This window comes from Phasianus colchicus, chromosome 11, assembly GCF_987193195.1.
Source record: "Phasianus colchicus chromosome 11, bPhaCol1.hap1.1, whole genome shotgun sequence".
Taxonomy (NCBI): domain Eukaryota; kingdom Metazoa; phylum Chordata; class Aves; order Galliformes; family Phasianidae; genus Phasianus; species Phasianus colchicus.
The window spans coordinates 8490300-8515843 of record NC_143446.1 but is presented as its reverse complement, the minus strand read 5'-3'; the positions used below and the strand labels follow the sequence as shown (position 1 = coordinate 8515843).

Here is a 25544-nt window from a genome sequence, read left to right as displayed (position 1 = left end):
AATAAGAGGTCAGAAAGATAGAGAGAATACATCAACACTGTGTAGAAAAGCAAGTACAGAAAAATATTACAGCAATACTTAAAATACTGGATGTTTATTATGGTGAGATGTTTCAATGAGATATCCATTACAAATCACTACACAAAGTAAGAAATGGAAAAGAAAAGAAAAATTAGGAGCTTCTGCTTTCCATGTTCGTGAAAGCTACTTCTAATGAAATTTAAAACCGGAATTAAAAATAAAGCCTCTGCATAAAACAGTTACAGTATGGAAAAATCATTACATGAGAAGTTATGCTGACTGCAAAAATGAGTACGTTAGTATGGATAACAGAAGTATCCACTCTAACAGGCCTTAATGTTTAAAAATGAGAACCAAATGTTTCCGAGCAGAAGCCTATCTGAAGCTAAAGAGTTATGCTAACTACTGTGAGTCTTTCCTACATCCTCTTACTCAGTTCCTGCATCTTCCTCAGGAGCAGTCTCATGCTGGACACTGCTGCTAATTGGATTCAGAAGATTCTTTTAGTATATACTTGAGATGTATGCACTGTCTTGTAGAGACAAAATGCATTAAGAGAGGAAATGCTTAGGGATTGATTCAGAGCTTGCTGTCTTCCTTAAGAGTAAACTGCTTCTACTGAGGCTGGAAGTTTTTTATTCCCTAACCATTATATATTTGGATGGCAGAGGCCCTGTTCCCCTTAGAGCAATAGGATAAAAACTCATCTTCACTGGAATCATCTGCAGGGAACATGAAGGTAAAAAAAATATTTCAGCAAAAAATAGTCACTGAAGCGTGCTATTTTAACTGACTGGGATTTGACAGTGGGTTAATTTGCAGAAGTCATTTATGAGAATTATGTTGCTTATTGGTCAGTAATTTGACATATCCTAAGCACATACTGTCTTCCTTTCCGTGTCTGTGAGAAATTCTAACAGAACCATGAGCGATATTCTTGATTGAAGAAAAATTATAATGACACATATGGCGTCCATGTGTACACAGCAGTGGAATCATTAATACCAATGCTTTACTAAGAGTTGATAGTGATGGAACACTTGCACGTGCTGTTACTAAACAATGATGCAATCAAGAATGTACCAGTTCTCATGGGTGTTAAGCTTATAAACATTTGCGTAACAGGCACTTCTATTTTTCTTACCGTGATTACTGAAAAGACAATGATAAGGGAAACTAAAGGCAGAATTTGCTGCTAGTCCTCTTTTAGTATGAATATCCCTAGTGCCCTTATTTTGCTTAAAAGTATGCTTTACTGAAATTTCTGTACACATATTAAATTAGCTTTAACACTTTAACATGACAAATAAGGGTTATTACGCAGCAATAGAGCACTCTGGCATTCCATTTCAATATAAAATGAACGTAATTACAGCAATTTTTGGCTTTGCCATTTTGCAGCAGTGGAGACCTGCATCCCTTAAAGAAACTAGTATATTTATTTTCCATGATGTTTTTTATGATAATCTTTGTTTCCAGAGGTAAATTTATCAAGCATTATAAAGTGCTATAAAGCATTATAAAGTACATCATCTGATGCTTCTTTTAAAAAATGAATATCTTCTTCACATTAAAAGATAAACAAGCGCAATGTATATATCTAGATAAAATAAACCAGTAAATAGTATTCTTACCAAAGGCCTAAGTTCTGGATGGGTCAAAATATATCCATTGTTTGTAATTGCAAAAGCATATCCGTGAATACCTAACTGTAAGAGTAAATGAGAAAGAAATACTAATTAGCATGGCCTACAGTAAATTCTTAAACAAAAAGCAGGCAAACATTCAGTTATCCAGGGCTTAAAGATGGTATTCAAAACACTCACCCACACAGTATTTCACTATAATATATGCAGAGCTTTGATCCCTGACATTTTTGCAAATGAGAACCTGCCATTGTGATGAATTCAGCATATAGCACAACTTTAAAATGTCACAGACATATTTTGTTATCTAAGACACTCACTACTATGTACCTTGGAGTGAATTAGATATATACTTGTACGTAGCACGTCCCATACAAAGTGTATCAAGTCAAAGGTATGCTGACACCTTCACACATTCCCTGGAGCAGCTAGGTTTGTTTTGCCTCGCTTGTTCAAGTGATGTTGTAAAAGAAGCACTTAAATCAATGATACTGGAAGTACAGTTACACTGATCGAGCAGTGACCTGCCATAGATTATATTTACATTTAGCTCTCTGTTAATTCAGATTCACTGGGAGACACAGAAGAAGGCATGGGCCTATAAGAAATTCATTTAATTTACATGTTTGTACCAAGTGGAATTATGGGACATCATACAAGAGCAATGAAATGCTTTATGAAGCCTAACAGGATACACAATCAAATTTAACACTGAACTTATTTAAATAGCAATACTACTCTTTTAACAATACGACCATTACACAGCTGACTGCACCTACTGAGTGACCAAATATACCTGCAAATCATTCATGTGGTCATTCCAACATCCCTTCTTAGCATAACTGTGATGCTAATATAGTATCCTTCTGCAGCTTCAGTGTGTAACTGCCTTCTGCCATGCTGAGGGCATGCTTGCAATGCATCCTCACTCAGTGCTTTCCAGTCATGAAGCCAAATAATATGGCATTCCATATAGCTATGAAACTGCTCAATGTGAATGTGATTCAGTTTCAATAGTCATATCTTTATGTAAGCATCCTGATTTGGTGAGGTATCAAAACAAAACAAAGGAAAACCGACAACCCAGAAGTATTTTGCTTTGGTGTTTGCTCCATGTTTCTCCCTGCTAACAGACAAACTTTTGAAAACATAATATTTCCTTTGTTCCCTATGAACGATCTGGTTGAGCAAAGAGAAAACTGTCCTCATTCAGCAATATGCCTTACCAAGATGTTTAAATTCAATTCAAGCTTTTTTTTAATTTTATTTCCTCAAACTTTAGTCCATTCTTAAATGCTTTGCTGAAGTGGGTCCTCGGGACTTTGTCTGGCATGAAGCAATGTGAGAAAGGTCGACAAGCTAGAATCATTTCTAAGAGATAAATAGGTTAGCAACTCTGTGGGCTTCTGTTATTTTCTGGGAATATATAACGGGGTATTACATTATGGCAAGGTCATAGAGAAAACATGCCAGGTAGATTTATACCATATCTGTCTGTGAATGATTGTATATGGTCAACTGTATCTGCTATAGAGAAGATTGTTTCATAAATTAGCAGTTTTCCTAAAGCAATAAACTTCTACAAAAGTAATGGAAGGTGATATGTTCTTGGCATCTCTTCATAAAGGAAGGAGAACCAAAATAATAACAGTGGACATATTTTACCTATTATAGTATGACAAGTGAACTAGCTGTTGGCTAAATATCAGATCTTGAATATAACTGCCTGTGTTGATAACTGCAGAATGATGTCCAAGCAATGGATGTCAGGTAACAAAACAAATGTGGGTGGTACACTTCACAGCATAAAAAGCATTTGCCAATTTGAAGTATACCAGCACAGCGAGGGTAGTATTTGTTGTGTGTTCTGCAATACATGAGTCTGTATACTTTGCACATAAAATGCTTTGGTTTGAGAGAGAGTATTGCTTACAGCTGTGTTGCCACTTTTAAGCTTGAACTCTCTAAATGACAAACTGATTGAGAAACGAAAAAAATTTTGTAACAGTAAAATGGCACATGAAAAGTAAATCCAACCCTACCTTATTAAGAACAAACTCCCACTGACATCTGGGGAAGTTTAGTCTGGAAAATGACTGCTGAAAATAGCTCATTGTTATTATTCATCTTCCTCTGCATAAAACCCATCTCATCCAAGCTGAGAGAATTCCAGGTCAGCAGAATTCTATTTCCAACCAATCATTTTATATCCCTGTGTGAATTTTATTTCACATACTGCCTCTACAGGAATGGGTCCCAGGGGCGATTATGCTCTTGCAATTGCATGGTCTTTTTACTGTTCAGAAATGTTTATGGTATGTGAGACTGGAAGTTATAACTCAAATGATTTCACTAACGTAATTGTATTGCATGATATTGATGCCTCTTGTAATAATCTTCTCTTGCATTACATCCTGCAGTATAAAATGTACTTTCAAATAGTCTTGTATTCAGAAACAGGATTGTATATTACTTCCTCAGAAAACTAAGTCTTCAAAAATGTTATATCTTATGAATAAACCAGAAATTTTAATCTCCCTGCCTATCTTCTCCTTTTCTGAATCACTTTGAATAAATCTGCTGCAGTACCTGTCATTCAGGGTCCACACTCTATACTTTGTGTATTCAGAATATGTCTATATCTTACAGAAGCCTTCTGAATAATATCTCTATGATTTGGCCATTATTTATATAGCCACGAACAGCCAGACTTTCACCTACCTTCAGTTACTACAACACTGTTCATCCTTTTCATTGCAAATGAAATTTGTTCTACTCTTAGGTTATGGGAAGGTGACAACAAAGATTTTCATAGCTCCAGATTTAGCATATGCAATCCTTTCCTCTGCCACCTTCTAGTGATTCTGCATACACAAATGGTATAATCTAAATTTTGGTTAATTAACTTCAGTGGTTCCTGTATTGAGACCGTACTGTTATTTATCCTGACCTGGAATGTCTCTCTTCATTAAGTCCTGCTCCCAAGGTTCATCTGCTGCCTCTTCTCACACTCTGCAAATTTCTTTCCAGTTAGGACAGCCTTTCTGTTCTGCATTTGCATAGTGTCTATCCCAGTGGAATGCAAGTTCCAAGAAATTATTGCCATACACCTTATCAATATAATTTTCATTATTTTATGTATCTTTTCTTTAAATCAAATTCTCCTTTAATTTAAACCACCCACCTGTGGCATGTTGATCTACAAAATCATTCGCTAATTGCCAGTGTATTAAAATTAGAAAGGACTTGAAACTTTTATTTTTTTTTAGTTTTACTTTTTTGTTTAAATAAGTGCTGATGTTTTGCAAATTCTGTTTTAAAAAATATTTAAAGTAGAATTTTTGCTGACTTTGAAAAACTACATAGAGTGAAAATATTTTATGAAGACTAGATAGGAGGGAAAGAACCACTGGTCTGGTTGGGCATTCGCTGAAATGCACTGCCTGCCCTAATTCAGTTTGGAACAGGAAAGATACATAGGCAGGAATCCCGAAGGCAAGATTTTTGCTTTTTATACAAAATTACTCAAATCTTCTGCATTAATTTCTTGTTATTTTGTGCGGCCTTCTGCTTCTATTGGGTGGTTGAATGGCCTCATTTATTTTATTAAAGGTGACCTTCTAGAGCATACTGAGATGTGCAGAAATTCGAAGATGAAGCCATACATTAATTTTGGCAGGAAAAATTGGCTATGCAAAGGTAAAACTCCTGAGGAAAATGGGTGACACAATGGAGCTAAGTCAGTATAAACATAGAATTACCCTCTAGTTTTCATTTTACATAAATAAATGCCAAATAAATAATATTGTATCACTTACACTGAGTAAAAACAACATATCAACATTTGTGAATTACCTTGTATTTTGGAATAGCTTTTAGAAGTTCTTTAACTGGGACATCTGTGCCAACTACTCCCAGGAGAATCCCTTTTGATCTCTGTAAAGAACAGTAAGACGTACTGAGAAACACAATGGTAATGAACATTCTCACCACTAATTTAACATTGTAGCTACTCTAGAGAAGTGAATAGATATCAGAGAGATCATTTAAAAGGTAGGGAAAGAAGAGGCTGGTACTGTTAATCCAATCAAGCAGTCATTTAGTCAATAATGGTTCTCCCTTCTACTATATCTGCAATTCAGATAGAAAAGGTATTCAAACTTTCAATCGTCACTGAGTCCCTCTACAGAAAATTTTCTCCATGCAAAATAGTTTCCAAATGAAAAAAATACAGCTGAAATGTGTTACTCCCTTCATTCAAAATTTATCCTGCCATTCAGTAGGCAAAAGAGAAGAACTAAGCATGAAGGAAAAAGTATGCATAATTTTCTTTAATAAAGTCTTAAATTAACAAAAGTAAACATATACGTATATGATATATGCACAAGTAATTAAATTCTGGATCTACACAATAGAAGCCTACCAGTACAAAGAAGAAAAATATATGGATTTCATCTGCTGTAAGAAGAGAACATAAAAGAAAGTGCTGTTGCCTGAGTTTTTCTCTTAGACACAGGGTTTTATTATTTTATTATGGTGTCTAGGGTATAGATATTTGGGATTATTTGTTCACGTTTTTATGCCAGCACAGGGTTAATGACTGTAGACTAAATAAGAAGAATAAAAATTTACAGAGCAGGCTAAAACATTGTTAGGCTCTTAAAAGCAACTTCCCAGCAGCCACTCTATGATCACACAGCAGAAACAGTCTGAGTACTTACAGTCTCATTTTGCTTACTAAATACCGGCATGGCAACAGTTGTCATCAACACCAATCCCTGATCGTCAGCAAGCTATATTTAAAAAAGAAATATTATCTCTAAGAACCAAGGAATAATTACAGGCGTGACTGCATTTTTCAATTACATTTTCTTCGTTAAAGTGAGAGAAGGCAATTTATCTAAATGATGCTTATCAATTTAGAATTGCAGTTAGTCCAGCCCAGCCCCACCCTGCTCCATTTCAACTATAGCAGCTCTGCCCACCCCACCATCTGGACTGGCAGGAAAGATGCCTCTTCTTCTTTCCTACTGCAATTTCCCGTGAGAGACGCAAAGGGGCTGGAATGTGGACTGTGGAAGCAGCATGTGCAGTAGCAAAGCAGCTGGAGCTCTGTTCCACATCTTTCCCAGTGTCAGCTATGCCAAGATTGCCTTGGGTTGTTTTCTCCCAGCTAGGAACAAGAGGTCATGAGTTGCATGCACTTTGTTTCTGGTTCAGATTGAGATCTCATCAGCTAGCACTGCAGCAGAAAGGATGACAGCCAGTAAGGATCCCAGGAGCATCTTTGCTCCATCCGGTTTCAGTTTGCTGGACTAAGTGGTGGCATGAAGCATTAGCTGATGCTGCACTTCAGGTTGCAACATATTTCTTCAATTTAGTAAGAAAACAGATCTCCTGACCTTGGTTCCATTCAAGAGAAACATGCTTATCATTGACCACAGCAGAGTGGCTTTGCTCAGACTATTGTCTCTGTGCTCTCTGGCTATATCTCTCATTGTATCTCTGCCATAAGGCAAGTGTTAGCTGTAGTGCTCAAGCAACAAGCACTGTTCTGTGTGCTTGTGAATCTCCATCATCTACATATGAAAGATAATGCAAGGAGGAAGTTGAGGGTTACTGTTAAACACTTTCTGCCCCTATAATTTTGGAAGACATTTAAAGTTTAAAATGCTTATCCTTTTTTAAAAGTATGACATATCCAGTTATAATCACAACTTTATTGTGATTCATCATTTCTAAGGACAATTAAGTTCTGCTAAATTGTATCTGTGTTTAGCCAAATTCACAAGGAGAGACAATCTTACTGAAAAATTTGGAGGTAAGAGTCATACCAATTGCAACAGTGATATTCTCTTACTGCTGCTCCATCAGTATCATATTTTCTGAACTCAGGCAGTATTTTAAACACTTATTTTTGAGAATCTATGCAATTTTTTTTCCTAATAATACTTCTTTTTTTTTTCAACAATGAAATAGCTATCAACTCTTTAAATTTTCAGAACACAAAGCCTATATATTGTTACAACAATATTTTATCAATCACATTTCACATTAATAAATTAGACAAGGAAAATCTAGAACGTTACATGGCTTGCAGCTCCCCGTCTGTTTCAGGAGGGTTTCAGTTTTCCCAACTGAAGCATGGCACTATCTTATGGTGAGGAAGAATGTTTGAGGACATCAGACAAATGAATTTTAGGATCAAGGTTTACATCTGATAAGGAATCAACAGGGACATGAGGTGGAACCAGCTCACAATCGTGTTCTATTATTTGTTTTGTCTTCCCTTTTAATAAATACCTAATTTCCAGTCCTGATACGATCCTTGATCTATTAAACAATAGTAAATTATTAAGAAACAAACAAAAGAAATACCAACCCAACAAAACACTGAGTCCAGGGGTTGCACTAAAAGCAGCTGAACTAGCCCAGGAATGTACCCTCTTTGGCTAGAGTAGTACAGTTAAGCACACTGACATGATTTGTATGGAGAGGAGCTTGCTGTGGTATTGATGTTCAATAGTCCTGAACACATGTACACCAGGAACTGAAAAAGCGTTCTGCTGATTATGGGGTGACATCTTGGAGCGTTTAGAGATTTTATATGATTGCCCAGGGTTGTTCATCTCTGACATTATGAATTTGTCAAGTATCATTATGGTATTATTTTACAGTGAGCCTACTTTCTCTCAAGGGATTACTAGAAACAATTTCTCAGATAGGATGCCAGCCAAGGGACTTGTCAGTAACGTTTTAGGGTGTTTGAAATTCTTTAAATGGGGGAAAAAGAATAGTATGGAGTTCCTGGGAAATTCTAAGAGAACTCATCGTGAAGTCTCAAAAGCATCTATGGAAGCATGCAGATAATTACTGCCCTGTAATTGTGATATCTGCAAGTATCTGCAATTGCTAATGCAATCATTTTTCATGGAAGTGCAATTTTATTTTTTGATGGGTTTTTGACTTTTTTTTTCTTTTTTGGTAGATGGGCAGGTTGTTGGCTGCTTCTGTAAGGGGAGACAGAAAATAACTGGATGATCGATGACTTGTGTTTGGGATGTTTCATCGAGTTACCAACTTATGCTTCAATATTCACTTCTGTGAGATTGTGAGGAGTTATCTCCAAGGGAGGGCAACTTTATTCCCTGGGCAATGACATTTTGACAGAAGTACTTTGAAATAGTAGAATAGTAGCCACTGGGTATCATTGCTAGGACAATTAAAGCTCGAGTCCGTGAACAAACTGCAAAGGAAGCCATGATCTAGGAATTCTGCATTCTTCTTTTTAAGTCTGACAATTTCTTACATACAGCAGAACTCTGTGACAGCTTATGCAAATGTTCAAAAAACAGTAATTCTGGGAAACAAACAAACAGAAACATTCTAATCACTGCTAAAACCTCCCAAATTGCTTATATCAACAACAATCATGTATTACTAATATTATGGGACTTACTGGGATTATTATTATTTTTTACTTTTTTTGCATCATCAGCAAATAATTAGAAGTTAATGTTTAAAGAAAAATATTAGATATCACAAATTCAGAATAACAATTTATAATCATAAGGTTTCTGAGTGGCTGTTCTTATTTCAGAATTTCATATTATTGTGCAACAATTAGTAAGAGTAATACACTCTTCAGTTACTTATTTACTATTCTTCTCCCCATACCAACATGTAGACAATCCTTTTCATTTCCAAACGTATCTACTGGGCAAAGTCATAGTTTCAGAAAACAATCATGTAGGGACACGCAAAAGAAAATACTGTAACCAAATATTTCTTACAGAAAACCTCTTAAGGTATGATTTTTTTTAACCTATAAGCACAACGTGCCCACTTCTAAACAGGTAACAACTCATCAACTCATTCACACACAAGAATGGGGATTTTTACTGTTGTGGGCAAATACACAGAACAATATTCATTTGAATATAATGCAATAATCTCATAACTGGGTGGTTAAGAGTTACATACAGTAGAGAACCCTAGGGAATAACTGAAACCTGAAGCAACACACTTTTAATCTGAATTTCTAACTAGGCTTTACCTTATTCAATCTTTTAGAACAAACTACTACTAACAGTCACTGCTACTTCTATGAAGACATGCTTAATTTGGCATATTTCATCCTTCTGAAAATTGAAAACTATGTTCTGAGTTTACATGGTTCATCCTTACCAAACTCAACAGATTCTACAGGATGGTAGCGTTCACAAGAATCATGTCAGGTATGACAAATGTATATTTGCACAATACTGTGTTTGTACTGAAACAAGATGCTGCTGGTGGATTCATTTTGTTCACAATTAAGGATGAATTTTGACCCAAATGCCAGAACATCATCTAAATTAATACGCAGAGCCACTAATAGCTCTGATTTCTTCCAGCACATTGAGAATCCTATTTTTTTTTTTATTCTCTTCTACTACTGTACTGTTTTTTCCAATGTTTAATAACGTGTGGTTTTTTACACTTCATAGTATTGATAAATCAAGTTTCTTTCTGTTTCTTCAATGCGTAGTAAGTGTCTTAGTTATTCTTTACCTGGGACATCACATTCATTAACACACCCAGGTTCTGGCAGACATCAAAACCCAGCTCTTACTTAGTTAGCAGCATATCAGTTACTACACCTTGATTACTTTCAAGTGGTTATTTAATAACTCTTGGAGTGCGGAGTCATCTTCATGCTTAATGCTCTGATTACATGCAGCATGGCACTAAGTATACTTGTCCTTTCAAATGCCCCTTAATCTGTTAGATATTTATTTCCCACTAAATAGTTAGGAGTTTCTACTTTTCCAAAGACCAATTTAGTATGGGCCTTACACATTACAAAACAAACCCCCAGGTTTACCTTATCACACAGGAATTCCACAGACATTTTCTTCAAGAAAGTTTTTCCATAATTTGCAAGCATGGAGAAAAAAAATATGGAGAAATAGGCTGCCCCATAAAACAGAGTGGTCGTATAGAGAACAAAAGAAGTCACTTAACGTTCAGTTCACTTTCTTCTTGCCATTTTCTGACTGTTGCATTTTGATTGAAACCTGCAGCTAATGAGTGCGGTAATCAACATCTCCCATTTAGTATACAGGCAAGAGAAGTTACAGCAAGCTGCCCAGATTTTCAAAGACAATGATAGTAGTGTTCTATTACTACATTATCTATTATCTAATGTCTATTACTGTTATTTTGTGTTTATATATTGTGCAGTGATTATAATGAAGCCAGGCTCTGCTAGTGAGGAAGCAGTCACTGTCTCCTGAGACAGAAGAACAAGTAAAAGTACCAGAGCCCATACCCTTTTTTAGATATTATTTCAGATCCTTCAAAGAAAATATGCAGCATTGTTTCACTTTAGCTGGCTCTTAAGTGACGCTTTAAAATCCTGTTAAATAAGAGTATTCTCTAATTGTTACTGCTAAATGAAAGATGCCAACTAAACAATATATAAATTAATTTTTTAATTACTTTGAAGGGGCAATTCTGTATTTCGTTGCTAATTTTTGAAATACGGTTAGCCACAGAAAGGAAACAAATTCTGAGTTTGTAAACTTGTAGTTGTTTGGTATCTTTCAGAGTTTAGATTTTGTATTTTAGATAATCACAGAGCATACCAGAGTTTCTAGAATTTGACACTGTATTAAAAAGACAATTACCCAAGAAAATACTAGATCTGAAACTTCAAAAAATCTATTTTTACAAAATTTATTACGTCTATGATTTACATCATGAGATCCTAGCAGGCCTGTTCAGCTCCGAAGTGAATTCATAATGTTAATTCTTTCCAGCCAACATTTCCTGATTTATGCAATATCTAGATCCATAAAATGAGAATTTTTCTTGTTTTTTTTTTTTTTTTTCTTAACATATTCCTTGTTTCTGCATTAACATTAGAGTGTAACAACAGTAGGGCAGTTCTTCTGAACAGGACATCTCTTTCACTGAACACTGTCAAGTAAAGTCAGATTTACCCATTTCTCACCAATTCTGATTCATGGCAAATACGAAATAACCACAACAATGACCAAATTTATTTGTAGATTAATCTTAACCCAATAACATTCCTTTGATTTCTAATCTCCCTAGATCTGTGTTGTTCCTCCTAGATTTTTCACCATCCCACAGTAGCAGCTTTGATTTCCACAAAACTCAACTGACTTACAGTGCCTGAATTGCAGAAAAATTCCACAGGCTCTCCTATTTACAGGGCAGATTTTAAATTTAGAGTTAAAATTCACAATTAAAAAATGATATGAAGCTTAGGAGGCTGAACAGAGGCATCTGAGCAAGTATTTGAAGAGAGTTGTGTAGCTATGCTGACCTACAAAGCATTGGTCTGTGGGCCTGAAAGGAAATAGGACTTAAGAGAATAGGGCAAAGAAATAGGTCAAAGTGAAGGTCTGTTGGCCTACACAGCCATATGCCCTGTGCAAAAGCTGAAAAGTGGAGAAGAACATTGCTACATTCAAAGGGATTGAAAATTGGGTGAAAATTTGGGGCATGGGAACACTGAAAATTCTGTGACAAGGCATCAATGCTGAAACTGGCTGCCAGAGTTTAGAAATCTTTATCCATAGCAGGCAGCAGTTCCATAGGGACGTACTTAAAATATGAGTTTCATGCTGAGGATTTGTTTTTATTTCAGTACCTCGAATAACTCTATCACACTCCCAGTCCACCTCTCTCCTTCCTTTCTCCACTCAGGATTAGCCTTGTTTCACCTGGTGCCGTATTCCCCTCCAACTACTGTACTTCTGTGTTCTGAGCAGTCATGAGACAGGCAGGTAGCATCAGAAAATTGGAATTTGACCATTTAATTGTTTCATATAGAATACTGGAATGAAGGATAGCTATTATTTTAGCTTAGATATAAATTATGGCCTGGGACCATACAGGAAACTGTGTGAGTGTTAAAAGTTACAGGGATATGTCTATGTTTAGCCACACAAAAGTGAAACACCAAAAACCATCAGTTTAAAATGCTTACTCAGTTAAAATTGGCAAATTGTTTACTCACTGCTATTGAATATCAAGTCACTTGTTGAGGAGTGTGAGGAAAACACCTGGAGACTAAATTTAAGATCCTGTTTAACATGTATGCAGAAATCTTAAAGCAATTTTCTGGATGGGTCACTCAACATACATTATAAAATTGAAAGATAATAGCACCTCATCCAGAAACAGAAACAAAGAATAATAAATCAGGGTCAAAACGTTTACTACATGATTATTTTATATCTCATTAGATTCAATTTAGCATCTGTAAATTTATAAAAATGCTAAAATTACTAGCCATGCACTTCAGTGAATCAGCAGCATTGCAAATTTTTTATTTTCTATTCCCAGTGACAGTCAATTCAACACTTCAAAGTATAGGAAGCTAAATGATGCAGGGAATGATAAATGATGTTTCCAAATGGCTGAAAGATGATAGCATCAAGATAAAAGGAGGGCAAAGCACTACTTACAGAAGTTAAGGGATAACACAGAAAGAGAGAAGAAAGCTGTCAGGAACTTTTGGGCAACAAACATCATCAAAACATTTCTATATGGAGGAAATACGATTCTATTCATGAGAGAACCAATAAAATTTTTTCCTATGTTCCTAAACACAACTATCTGTTCCTGATTTATGTGCCTAATTTATTCAATTCTACCTGTTCATAAAAACTAAGTAGAACAAAACATCACAGCAGGAGAAGGACAACAGATTTGAATCCCGCTGTGTTTGTTCAAGAAAGCAAGGAAAGCTTCCCTGCTAGGAAACCAAACACCTTTTTGAGCTATTAAAAAGGAATAGCTTTTGTTCATCCATGAATACAAAAACTGCTTTTCAAATGTGTTTCAATAATAAAGGTCATTTTGGAAGCCAAAGTGAGAAAATCAGAAAATTGCTAAATTTGAGTTATGAGTTCATTATTATTATTTTCATTTTCACAGTTATGAAGAATGATAATCTAAAAAGATGCAGAAAAACGATATAGTTGATATAAGATATTCATATTCGTTTATTTTTCGGGATAGCAGCTCTCCTTTAGACTCACTGGGTGTTCCTAGACACATTTTCTAATGAAAGCTACATGATCGTATTAAATCAGCACCTTTATCACCTGAAATTATGGTGAACTTTTTATCATTATCATCATTAGTAATTTTAATATTTTTAATTTGTGGCATTATCTATTTTAATTATAGGGAATACTGCAAAGCTCCTTCCAGGTCAAATATCATGCTTCAACAGACATCCAACTTAAACTCCTCATACTTCATTACATCTGCACTCCAAATCTGCATTTTCAACAATTTGTTATTTAACTGTCAAAGACAGACTAGAACCCGTGGTCTTCAAAATTGATAGCTAATTACCATAGAACATTGACTAAACACTGGGAAGACTGTATCCAAGTGTTTCATATAAAAGACATAACATTTCATCAAGATGACCAAGTATTTATAATGGATATAAAATAGTAAAGGTAAACTTCGAATGCCACATTTTTCTTTCAGATCGCTAGAAGATTAAAGTGAATATGTTTAGAGAGACATGACTGTTTGAAATGTTTATAGAGAAAACATTTGCAATATGATACATAGAATCCAACAAAAATACAGTGCAAGTTCATACACCATATGGCAAAACATGTACATTGGTGACTAAGTCATTCATACAGGCAAATGTATATCAGTCCTGTGTTGCTTCCCTTCACCTTGCAGATACGGAGATAGAGATTCTTTGGCTTGGTGTTTGTGTTGTGTTTGCCACATTCTGGCTTGCTGGAAGAAAACTTGGATATTAAGCAATATTTTTGTGTGACACCCAATGGGAGAAAATTTTGGCTTCTAATAACTGACAATTAGAATTTTCGTTGCTTCATGTATAACTGTGGCAAACTCTTGACAGTTTAAGACTGGTCAAGAACAGCAAGCCCCTTTATCTGGAAATCTCAATGTACTCAACTGAACTTTAAGGTTTGAATGGTGTCATAATGAACTCAGACAGGGATATGAGAAAAATACAGCTATGAAGCATTTGCTCAGGTTTAGTTGGTTGAAGAGCAGAGAGGAGAGAATTTAGATTTTGATCTAAAACACTGGTTTTCATTAGCACACTGCCACTGTGATGCTCTGCAAGGGAATCCAAGAGAACATACAGATTCAAATAAGGTAGGATCGAGGGACAGGAAGAAAACTCCTAAAGTAGAAAGGTTTTCATAATCTCTTATGAAGTAGCCTCATAAAGATCAATCTGCTAGGAGCAAAATAAACCTGTCAGTAAGAAATATCAATCAGCATTTCCTGCCTAAAGTCTACTATCTTTACATAACAAGCAGGCCATGTTTAAGAAATGGTTCATTCTTACCTGAAGTTATCGAAAAGCCTCAGAGACTACTTTTATCTGTCCCCCTTCATTCATTACTTTCCATCCCTCTCCTCTTTCTCTACATGAAGGTATATATTATGGCACACACATACAAAGTATGTGGCTACAGATTTGCATTGATTTGCTTGAGTGTTGCACACTTGAATAATTTGTATCAGAATATTATTTAATAGTTCAGAAATGTAGACATTACAATCTAAAATACAGTATCATGTGACACTAGTAAGCAGCCTGATATAAATTTCCCCAACAGCACATTTTAATCTCAGCCTGTTTCTTCTTTCTGCAAACTGTTAGAAGTATTTGGCATAAACAAGTAGGTTAACATGAATAAGTCAAGGTTAGTCAGTCTTTTAGCACTTCTACTTGTCCAGGAAGCTGTAAACAAAAGATTTTTAATCCACCTATTTCCAGAAGAAAAAAATAACAGCAGCAACAACTCTTCTTACCATCATGTCACGTTTGCTAGGCTCCAGAGCACACAAGAACAAACTATGGACATAGTCCAGAGTGCTAGACTACCATACTACCTCCAGATTTAAAACAGGATTTTCTGAGATCCATGAGCAAGAAAATCTCAAATATACATCACAGTATAAAGCTACAAGTTTCCATGATCAGATTTCTTGCTTTTTAAATTAAAAAGTGCACTGCATACACTAATGAACCATTCTAAAGTTTTGAGGTCCATGGATTGCCCTAACCATTCCACAAAAGCTATTCACTGATAATCACTTGATCTATAGTTTCCACTAAAAATTCAACATTTATCATAATTCAAAAGCTATTAAAAATAATGCATTTAGATTTCTATGACATTCCATATTAAAATTGCTTTATCTAGAATGAGAATTAATTGAATAAGTAGGTGTTGCTATTCCCCAATATATTCAATTAATTTTTTCATTTCAGTACTTCAAATCACAACCCGCAAAACAGCATCTAGGTTTTCTGTTTTCGAGAAGCTTTGATTATATTTGTGAAATATACAAGAATGAGGGAACAAACATCAAGCAATTCTTAGATTTTGCTGCAATCATTGTGCTTTCATGATGTGCAGAAGTGACTGGTAACATACCATATCGATGCAGTTGTTGTTTAAAAAGCATATTATATAAAAACTGCTTGCAACCTATTAGAGAAGTCAAATGTTGGATGAATTCAAAGAGGTGTTGATAGATACAGTGGGGAGCAGTGAAAGGGTACCAGCTATAACATGAGTTCTGCTGTCTCCATAATAGAAATAAAAATGATCTAGAGATGTTTCACATACAGTAATGGGGTGAGTTCATTTTTTTCTCATTATTCAAATTGTTGATAAAATAACTTCCCTGCTGTTTTCAAGTTGTAGGCTGCTATATGCCTATTGTGTTCAAATAGCTCATGTGTTTGAAGAGCTCCTCTTAGCAGGCCACAATGCATTGCTTTGATGTCCAGGGCCCCAATACAGTGAACTGTTTCACTGATCACTACTGTACCAAACTCACGACACCATGGAAACATGAAGGACTGGTGATTACTTTGAATAACTAAGATCTGAGTAAAATATTTTACCTTTTGAGCCTGAGGGAGCTGGAAAACAACAAAACAGAACAAGCAATCATTACACATTAAATAAATTTGAACAGCTACTTCAGCTGTTGTATTCATAAAATCACAAATATAATAAAATATGAAAGAAAAAATCCAAGGAAACTAACTTTACGCTGAGGGCTTATACTAACTTAGTTCATTATCTGACAGCTTCTCTGCTAGGTATCACAAAAGTACCATCAACTTGTTAAATACCATGCTACTAAGAAACAGATTATTTTTTCATCAGATATGGTATCACACTTGAATTGTGAAGCAGTTTCATCTTGCTGTACACAAATATAATTCGACATAAAGATAGTTTCAATTTAAAACCAGACATTTTTTGTTTGTAAAGATCTAAATCTATAGTTATTAAGAATAAAGTGGACATTAGGAGAAGTTTGTTGCATTAAAGTAGGCTGAATTCTCAGGAAAGAAAAACAAAATGATAGTAGTGTCTGTTTCTGCAAATATTCTATCATTTATGCATACAATACAACAACGTATGCATAGAAGAACATGTCTGTAGTGTAACGAGTATGATTAGACACACATATATGAAACACAAGATGTTTCTGCATATATGACTATTCTCATGACACATGTTCTTAAGCAAGATTACCCATAACTGGTTCTATGCAAAGTATTTACAAAAACAACTCACATAAGAAAGTATGGAGAGCAGGCATTTGACTCCATTACATCCAAACACCTTATTTATCAGAGTTGAAAATGAGTTCTGTTTCCACTTAAGGAAAAAGAAACTCATTGCAGATAATGGAGAGGAACTTAGAAAAATAAACTATTATCATCACAATCTGTTTATATTTTTCTAAAATTCCTCTCCTTTTACTTTCAGTCTCAGAGAATTTCAGTACACACAGCAATTTAGCCTTGTGCTAAATCCACCTCAAAAATTCCCATTTTCCCACACAAATTGTTTCTTTACAGGCATCAGCTGAACACAGAACAGGCAGGTGAGTTAATATCAAATGCCAAAAGACCTTCAGGATCTCTAGTGATTTTCCAACAGACATTTCTCTCTCCCTCTTTTTTTTTTCTTTCTTTTTTTTTAAAAACTGTCTTCTCATATAACACGTTAAAATCATGAGATTCTTTCATCAGAATCTACGTAAAGACAACTGCAATAAAGAACAATATCCAAATCTCCACCTTCAGAATAAATTTCAAAGAACTCCATAGTTTGCTTAAGCTAGCACACATAACAAACTCAGGGGTTGTTAATCAGGTAATTTGTACATCATATTCTACAAAACAGTGCTTAAAATACAGTAAATGTATATGAGGCAACATATGCATATTAGGTTCTGAAATATCGCTGTAGAAATTGTTATTTCCAGATAACATTCAAAGTAAATTAGAAAACTTCAAATCCATATACAGTACAGATATGTTTAGGGTAGTAGTGGGAAATCAATAGCCTCATCAAAAATAGGAACCACAAATGTATGCACATAGACAATGCTCTGGTATGACTTTGTAAGTTGAACTCTCATACAAATACTAGTATGCTCAATATAATTTTTATCAATCATTTTCAGAACTCGAATTTACTCCTGTTAGAGCACATCTCTTCAGTAACATATGGTTTGGGCAGGTTTTGCCATTTTATGGAGTTACAGTGAAATGAAACACAAGTGAGGATTTCCTTTTGATAATTATTACGCAAACTAGATGCTCTATACTTTCATTTAAGAAATCAGTCCTCTTGCCTTTACCAAGATCATTCTCATGAGAACATTAATAAGAGTTGGCAAAACAGCTCCATGCTATTTGATGCTGAATGGAGTATGCCAGTCCCATTTATAGCCTTTTATAAAAATCAAAAATATTTCTTTGCTCTGAAAGATTAGTCGTCAAGCCTTGATTAAGAATAATAGGGACAGCAGATTAGATTTACATTGCACTAGGCTTTTTTTCTGGATAAGAATTCTCATCTCCTTTCATCTAAGCTTCAGAATCTAGGTTCACAATCTTTTCTTCCAAAAATCTGTCTTTTCTAAAGCTAGATAAATCTTAATTCTGTTTTCTATTTGAAACTTGTCTGTTACGGGATCTATATGCCAGCAATTCACTTTCATAATTGCTACAAATTCCTTTCAAATAAACCATGGAAGTTTGTCTGACATTACCCCTTCTGGGAGGCCATAGGAAACAAATAATTTTCCTAACAATAACAGTAATTGCTCTCTGGTCTGTCCCTTTATTGCATAGCCTAAAAATTGCCTGTCTGTGTAAAACCCAGTGGGTACCTCTGCTTCCTGGGGTTTGCCTTATACCCTGCCAAGAAGCACTTTTGCAGTAAATTATGTGATCTCTTCCTGACCCTTAAAAAACTCAGAAGCAGAATTTTTTATTCTACTTGCACCTATGGTAAACTATGTTATTTTGGGAGCTTTCTCAGGCACAACCATGCCAAAGTGCCCACAGTTTCTATGTGTTTTTCTGTTGTGCGTCTTCCTTTTTCTGATGATCAACAATAAAAGACAAGTGATTGGACATATATATGTTTGACTTGCTCCTAGTCAACCAATTCTTTTAAAACAACTGTGGCTGAGGTGCAAGGAAGAGGTGTGGCCATTTACTGTCTTCTGGTGTTTGGGGGATGGGGAAGTTTACCTTCCTCCTACTACAGGTGTGGCAGGGTCAGGAGCATGCAGACACAGAAGTACCAGGGGAAACCTGAGAGGATTTTTAAACAGAGAAACACAGACTTTGTTAATGATCCCAATGGAACTCTGTAAATCTTGCTGCAACCAAAAAAAACCCGATAAAGAGCAAGCTTAGTGTGCAGGACCTTGCAAGAACACAGTGAAGAAAAGAGGGGAATTTGCCTTCAGATCCTTTCATTTCAAACTATCTTTCCCAGAAGACCCCCTCCCTTTTTTTTTGTTTTAACCAAAGAATTTTTCATATTCTATTTTATGCTACAAAAATATACCTGTCAGAGACCTCAAACCCTCAGTATTCCAGGAAGACAATAAGAATTCCTCCTCTTAGTTCATATAATCTTAGGATCCTGTCACAAGCCAACAGAACAAGTAATTGTTCAAGGTTTTTCAATACTGCTACTGCACACAGTGTCACACTTCCCATGTTTGCAAATAGTCCAGTATTATTTTGAGTCCTTCATGGAAATGCATTTGGTATTATTAAAAAAAAAAAAAAAAAAAAAAAAGTCACAGGCACTACTGAAGTGATAAAAGAAGTCAAGACAGGCGAAGGAAGTCAACTATTTCTTGGATCAGATAACTATGAGGTCAGCGTAAGTAGAAGAAATAGAAAAGTTAGACAGATTTGAAATACTGTCTTCAGATGCAGAAGGCATATGTTAGCAGACCAGTAGTTCTACTGTACTACTCCTTCATGCCATGCCTCAAAGAACTCTCTCATCCCTAACAAAAGAAGTTCAGAAAGTCAGGGAGCAAAGAGTTGTAGCAGCTTCGTTCAGCATCACACTTGTAAAACACTTGAAAGAACTTCTATTTTACGAAGGGATTTGTGTATGTGTTAAGAAAAATGAGCAGCAGGAATCTGGATCCAAGTCTACAAAGCTGAGAATCTGTGGAAGACTGGTTTTAATTTCCCAGATCTTGTAACATATATATGGAAAGGAAAATAATTTCTCAGTTATTAACAAACTTCTAATGTTTCTACCCAGTAGCATGCCAGCTTGAGGCAAGAAGTTCTGAAGACATTTGTGATGAAGCAGTGGCAACAACTACTAGCTGCACTGGAGCAAAGTCAGCTATGTTTCTTCTAAGAAGTTTCTTTGTGTCCCAAATAATATAGCATGACTTTGAGTTCAATATTTTACTTAAAAATTTTTAAAGAAAATTCTTTTTATTAAAATACTAAATAAAGAACAGTTAAGTGTACCTGCATGACATGTATCTGTATATCTGTGTGTGTTTTTATCAAGCTGTCTCAAAACGTGACAAAGTACTTTTTTATTTATAATCAAATCATCAAGAATTGACTAGGATCTCCACTAACACTTCCTTACAGTTATGGAAAATAAAACCCTTTGGTTTATGATGCTTGCAGCCAAAACAAAAACACCTAAGCCCCAAGTGGCAAGACAGCACAGGTGAATCAGAGTAAGAAAGAAAGCAGGGGATTGAGTAAGCAAAGTATTGAATACAGTACGACATTCCCATCAGGAATAGCAATCAGAGATGACCCTTTGTTTCAGGCTGCTGTTTCCCACAATATATTACAAACAGACTAAATACTTTTACAGAGGGATTTCAAACTTCTAAACATAATTAAAAAAAAAACATATTCCCAAATAAATTTATTTATAGGCTATTAGGGACAGTGATGACATTTGCAATTGCAAAAGAGATTGGTTTTTACATTGATTCCAAAAGTTCATCAATATTTTAAGGTAACGTTTAAGAACAGTCAAGTAGATTTTCTCTTGATTCAACTGCTAAATGTATTTTCAACTCAGGTGTACTCATGTAAAAAATGAAATGAATTACGTATTTGTAGTGTAAACATTCACTGACTTTACAACTGAAGGTTTTTGTAGGTAATCCAGTAAATGACATTGATCACAAAAGCTAATTAATACCCCAAACAGATATTACTGTTTTTACTTTATGGAAGGCTTCTCTACAGAGTGAAATCATTTAACATGCTTGAGATTTCAGCCAGGTACACTGCACCAGACTCATGCTTACTCATGTTTTCTATTGCAGAATGGCTTCTGTTAGTCCAGCATGCCTTCAGTGAATCAGTTTGTAACTAGCTACTTATGTGACCGTAACCTGAGCCAGACTAATGGTTACATGTGTTTCCAAGTAAAAAGCACATTTAAAACTCATGCACCATTACGATCTTCACTTTTGGGTTACTATGCATCCTTCATCAACATGGGCAACAAAGCAGAAAGTGAAAATATGATCAGATGCATTAAACAGCAAGCTGTCAGTCATTCTGAAAAATAAGCTCAAAGACTCAGTGGGCAATCTGTCCAGATCCACCACTTCACCAAAGGTTCCTACTTTCATTGCTTTGATTCTAAATTCTATTTGGTCTATGCTTTTCTATTTAAAGAATAAAAAAAATAAAAATAAGTTTGACTGGTCAAACCAGATAAAGAGACAACATGCCTCTGATATTTATATGTTTTCAGATTGCCACATGGTCAATAAAGGATTTAGAATTAAAAATGTTTTACTTCAATTAGTATAAATACTGATTGATTGAGAATTTCCTCAATATCCCCCTCTTAATATCCAATTTAAAATAGTATGTGATCAATTAATGTTTACATAATAAAAGTTTTCTGTGAATTCAGTTGCATACATTTGATTTGTTCATTTTACTTATTTTTTTTCATTTATGTGATTGCTTATTATTTTTGACAGAGTCCACAGAAAATACAATGAAATAAGAATGACTCTGTTACTGGAAGTGAGCTGCTCAGTGAAATCTTTCAGACCATTCAAAAGATAGCTAAGTTTATGGTACTTTGACAGCAGTATTCTGACTCATTCTATACATTTCACATACTCTGACTTTAACAGTGAATGTGTCCATCAGAACTTTAAATTTTTAGAAATACCTTTCCAGGAAAGTGAAATATTGTGGTAAGCATGTAGATACTATAGTTAGCACCACAGAAAAAAGAAACTCTGGTAAAGCTCATCAGAGAAGGTGAAGACAAAAACAGATGATAGTGCATATATGTGCCAGATACTTTATAATACGGGCCATGTTTTATGGCATCATTCATTGTAGGGGTGAATAACAGTTTACACGTTTGCAAAAAGAGATGCAATGCACATCCCGCATTGCTAGGTAGGCTTCCACAGATCTTTCCTAAAATGGCAAAAATTTGGGGGGAGCACAGAGAGAAAGAACATTCAAACTCTTTCAGTTTTTAGCAGAAAGTGTTGTTTTTCTACTTTAAATATGATTCAATGATTCTACTTGCCATCAGATGCAGCATTTAAATCTTGCAATTTGGGCAATTTTTCTTTTACAATCCATGCATTTAGTCTCTTCTGTGATGCCTGTAAGAACTAGTGGCATCACAGGTAATTATGTGCATACAGGAAGACATAAAATTCAGCCTCCTACTGAGATGTTCCTGTTGTTAAGACTTCAGTATAAGCACTAAGAGTGATGATAACCTGCAGCTCACTGGGCCAACATCTGTAAGGCAAAATGCATTCGATATTTCGAGGGATTCAATAACAAATCTTTCTCTGTTCACATAATTGTTTTACTATGCCATCACATATTTTGCAGTAACTACAGCAGTTCAGTCAAGGATAGACTGCACTGCATACAAAGTATTCCAGACAGAGGAAATGTAAATGTTGCTATGGAGAAGAGAGTCATAAAATATACATGAAAACTATCATCCTAGCTCTTTCTTTACAAATAATTCTATAAAGACAGAAAGAAAAGATGCTAGCTCTTGTGAATATGCAAAAGAGAAAACAGTATATCTTTCAGACTAGATATCAGATTAGAATATCAGATTGTAATTAACAAATAGTAGAACACACTAAAAAATTACACATACATCCCAAACATTTGTAAAAAATGGTGCTACCCTTCAAAGACTTAAAGCACTTTCTGAAATACAATCTTAAAATGTAAATATTTTCAAATATTTTCTAATCCACTGTCTAACAATCTTACTGCTAAAAAGAGAATCATTAAAAAAAACACATCTAAATATGCTCAAATGCTAAAATGTTTAAGTTGCACCTGTCTATAACTGCTCTCTCCATCTTGTGCAGAAAGAAAGGTCATTGTATTGTAAAGATTTTTTCTGAATTACCAAGGAGAGAGAAAGAGAGAGAAGGAAGAAAAGAACCAACATCAGAAGTTAGGTTCATGGTACATACTCATTCAACTCCTCTCACATACATGCTCTTCCATCTTTGACAGTCCTTCTAAAAATGACAAAAATAACCTAGATCACAAATCCTCTTAGAAGCAAGACACATATCCTCTTTCTCTCACCATAAAGTCCATTCTGACCTCGATGCAAAATGAAATGATCTTATCCAATACTATCAGAGTCAATGAGAATCTCTCAGTGAGTTCAATACGCTTTTGATCTTGCTCTGTATTAGATCTTATTTGCTCCATGTATCAATGCAAGACCAACATCTGAAGAATAACCACTTTCTAGGGAAAGATGAAAGTGTATTTAACTTAATGAATGTGTAAAGCAAATCAGAATTTCTTCTAAAACTTACATTTACTAATTGTGTCTATGATTTTTAGTTTATTACTGTGATTGCCTTGAACTTCTAAGACAGGCATATTTCTGTAGTATGTTTTGTAATCACTCAGCATATCTTAAAAGAGAACAGTTGCAGGAAGAACACGTGAAATATGCCAAAGCACTCTTTTTACCACCTTTTTTCATACAGCTGTACTATCACTAATGGTATTTTACTATATACCATGATGAAAGTTTGTTAGGATCTAGTTTGAAAGTTTGCATTATGCACGATTCATATCAGGTAGTCCATACAACCTTGTGGCATGTACATTTAATAAGAATTTATTACATGCAAAGAGCATCACGTCAAGATCAGTACAGTTTGGAGTGGGAGTGCAAAACATGCAATGGAGAGAGATTCTAAACTACAAGCAGTTTCCTGCAAAGTCAACATTTTGTTATTTGTATTTTGTTATGTGATTGTTATGTTACTACAAGTATGAAGGTGAAACTCATCTGTTAAAAGATTTATGCATCATTATGTGTCAAAGAATCTGAATTGATACTGAAAAATTGTATTCTGCAAAAAACTTGCTCTGAAATCCATAGTCTAAACCCACTCACAATACTTAAGATTTAACGCTATTTTGCTCTCCATTATCCTTATCTTAGGTACTCTTTGTTCTGTTGTTATAGAAGTATTTGGCAATCTACCAGCTGATTCTAGAAATCTGAAGCAAAGGCAGGAATCAGGACATGCCTAAGTGCTAGAACTAATCTCACTTAGAAATAAAATATTGAACATTTTTATACAAGGAAAAATCTGCCATGTTAGTTACCTAAAAGATACAAGTGATACAAATGATAATCTGCCCTTTAATCTTACTTTAAAATCATAGCAATGCTGGGCACCACGCGTTACGATACAGTATTACGTTTTGTTCTTTTTTCCTCAGTTATCGCTTTTAAAAATACAAAGCTATTATACAAACTCTTATTTAGCTACCACAAAATACCTTGAAGATTATGTCAGTAAGCCAATGGTCCAGAACAGCTCTGAATGAGGAAGTATGCTGGAGGGCATAATGAGGTACATACTATATGCTCAAAAGATTACTTGAGCAGATAAGTGATAGGGGATACATTTCAAATGTAAGAAGGCTCTAAAGTGAGCCTTATCACTGTTTCATTTCATGAGAAAAAAATCCACAGATACAGATCGAGAGCTCTAGAAAGCAGTAGGAAGTGCATGAGCTGCAAAGCTAATAAATTAAAAGCTTCAAACAGCTTTATGAAGGGAATCATCTTTTCTCTCTTAACAACTTGCAAACACAAACTGCTTTATCTTCAGAAACATCTGCACTACTTCAGAGGAAGCATACACAAATGACAAGAAACAAATTGTGTGTAAAAATAATGCATAAATGCTGCACTTAGAAACCCAAGAATGAAGCTCATATATGTGAGAACGTGCTTTTTTGCTTTGTAGGTAAAGGTGGTATACTCTGTGCAGGTGTCCAGGCTTGCTATAAGCATTTAAGAAGCAAATGTTCAATGTTTATTTAGAAAACAGCAATTGCTAAAACTCACTGACAGCAAGGTGGCCATTGTGCACCTCCAAATCAGAAACATGTTTTTCAGGTCTTTATGCATGAGCACAAAGCAGCTGCTAATAGAGATGCACAAG

The 25544-nt window shown here is 35.1% G+C and overlaps 1 protein-coding gene across 1 annotated transcript in view; it reads right to left on the bottom strand.

Moving 5' to 3' along the window:
* CACNA2D3 (calcium voltage-gated channel auxiliary subunit alpha2delta 3) overlaps nucleotides 1-25544 on the bottom strand; it is a 395571-nt gene that overhangs the window by 102946 nt on the left and 267081 nt on the right. The window contains exons 14-16 of the mRNA XM_090148165.1: nucleotides 6389-6460; nucleotides 5523-5603; nucleotides 1656-1730 (exon numbers count right to left, since the gene is read on the bottom strand). Of these exons, the coding sequence (XP_090004291.1) occupies nucleotides 1656-1730; nucleotides 5523-5603; nucleotides 6389-6460 (228 nt within the window). The remainder of the gene's footprint in view (nucleotides 1-1655; nucleotides 1731-5522; nucleotides 5604-6388; nucleotides 6461-25544) is intronic.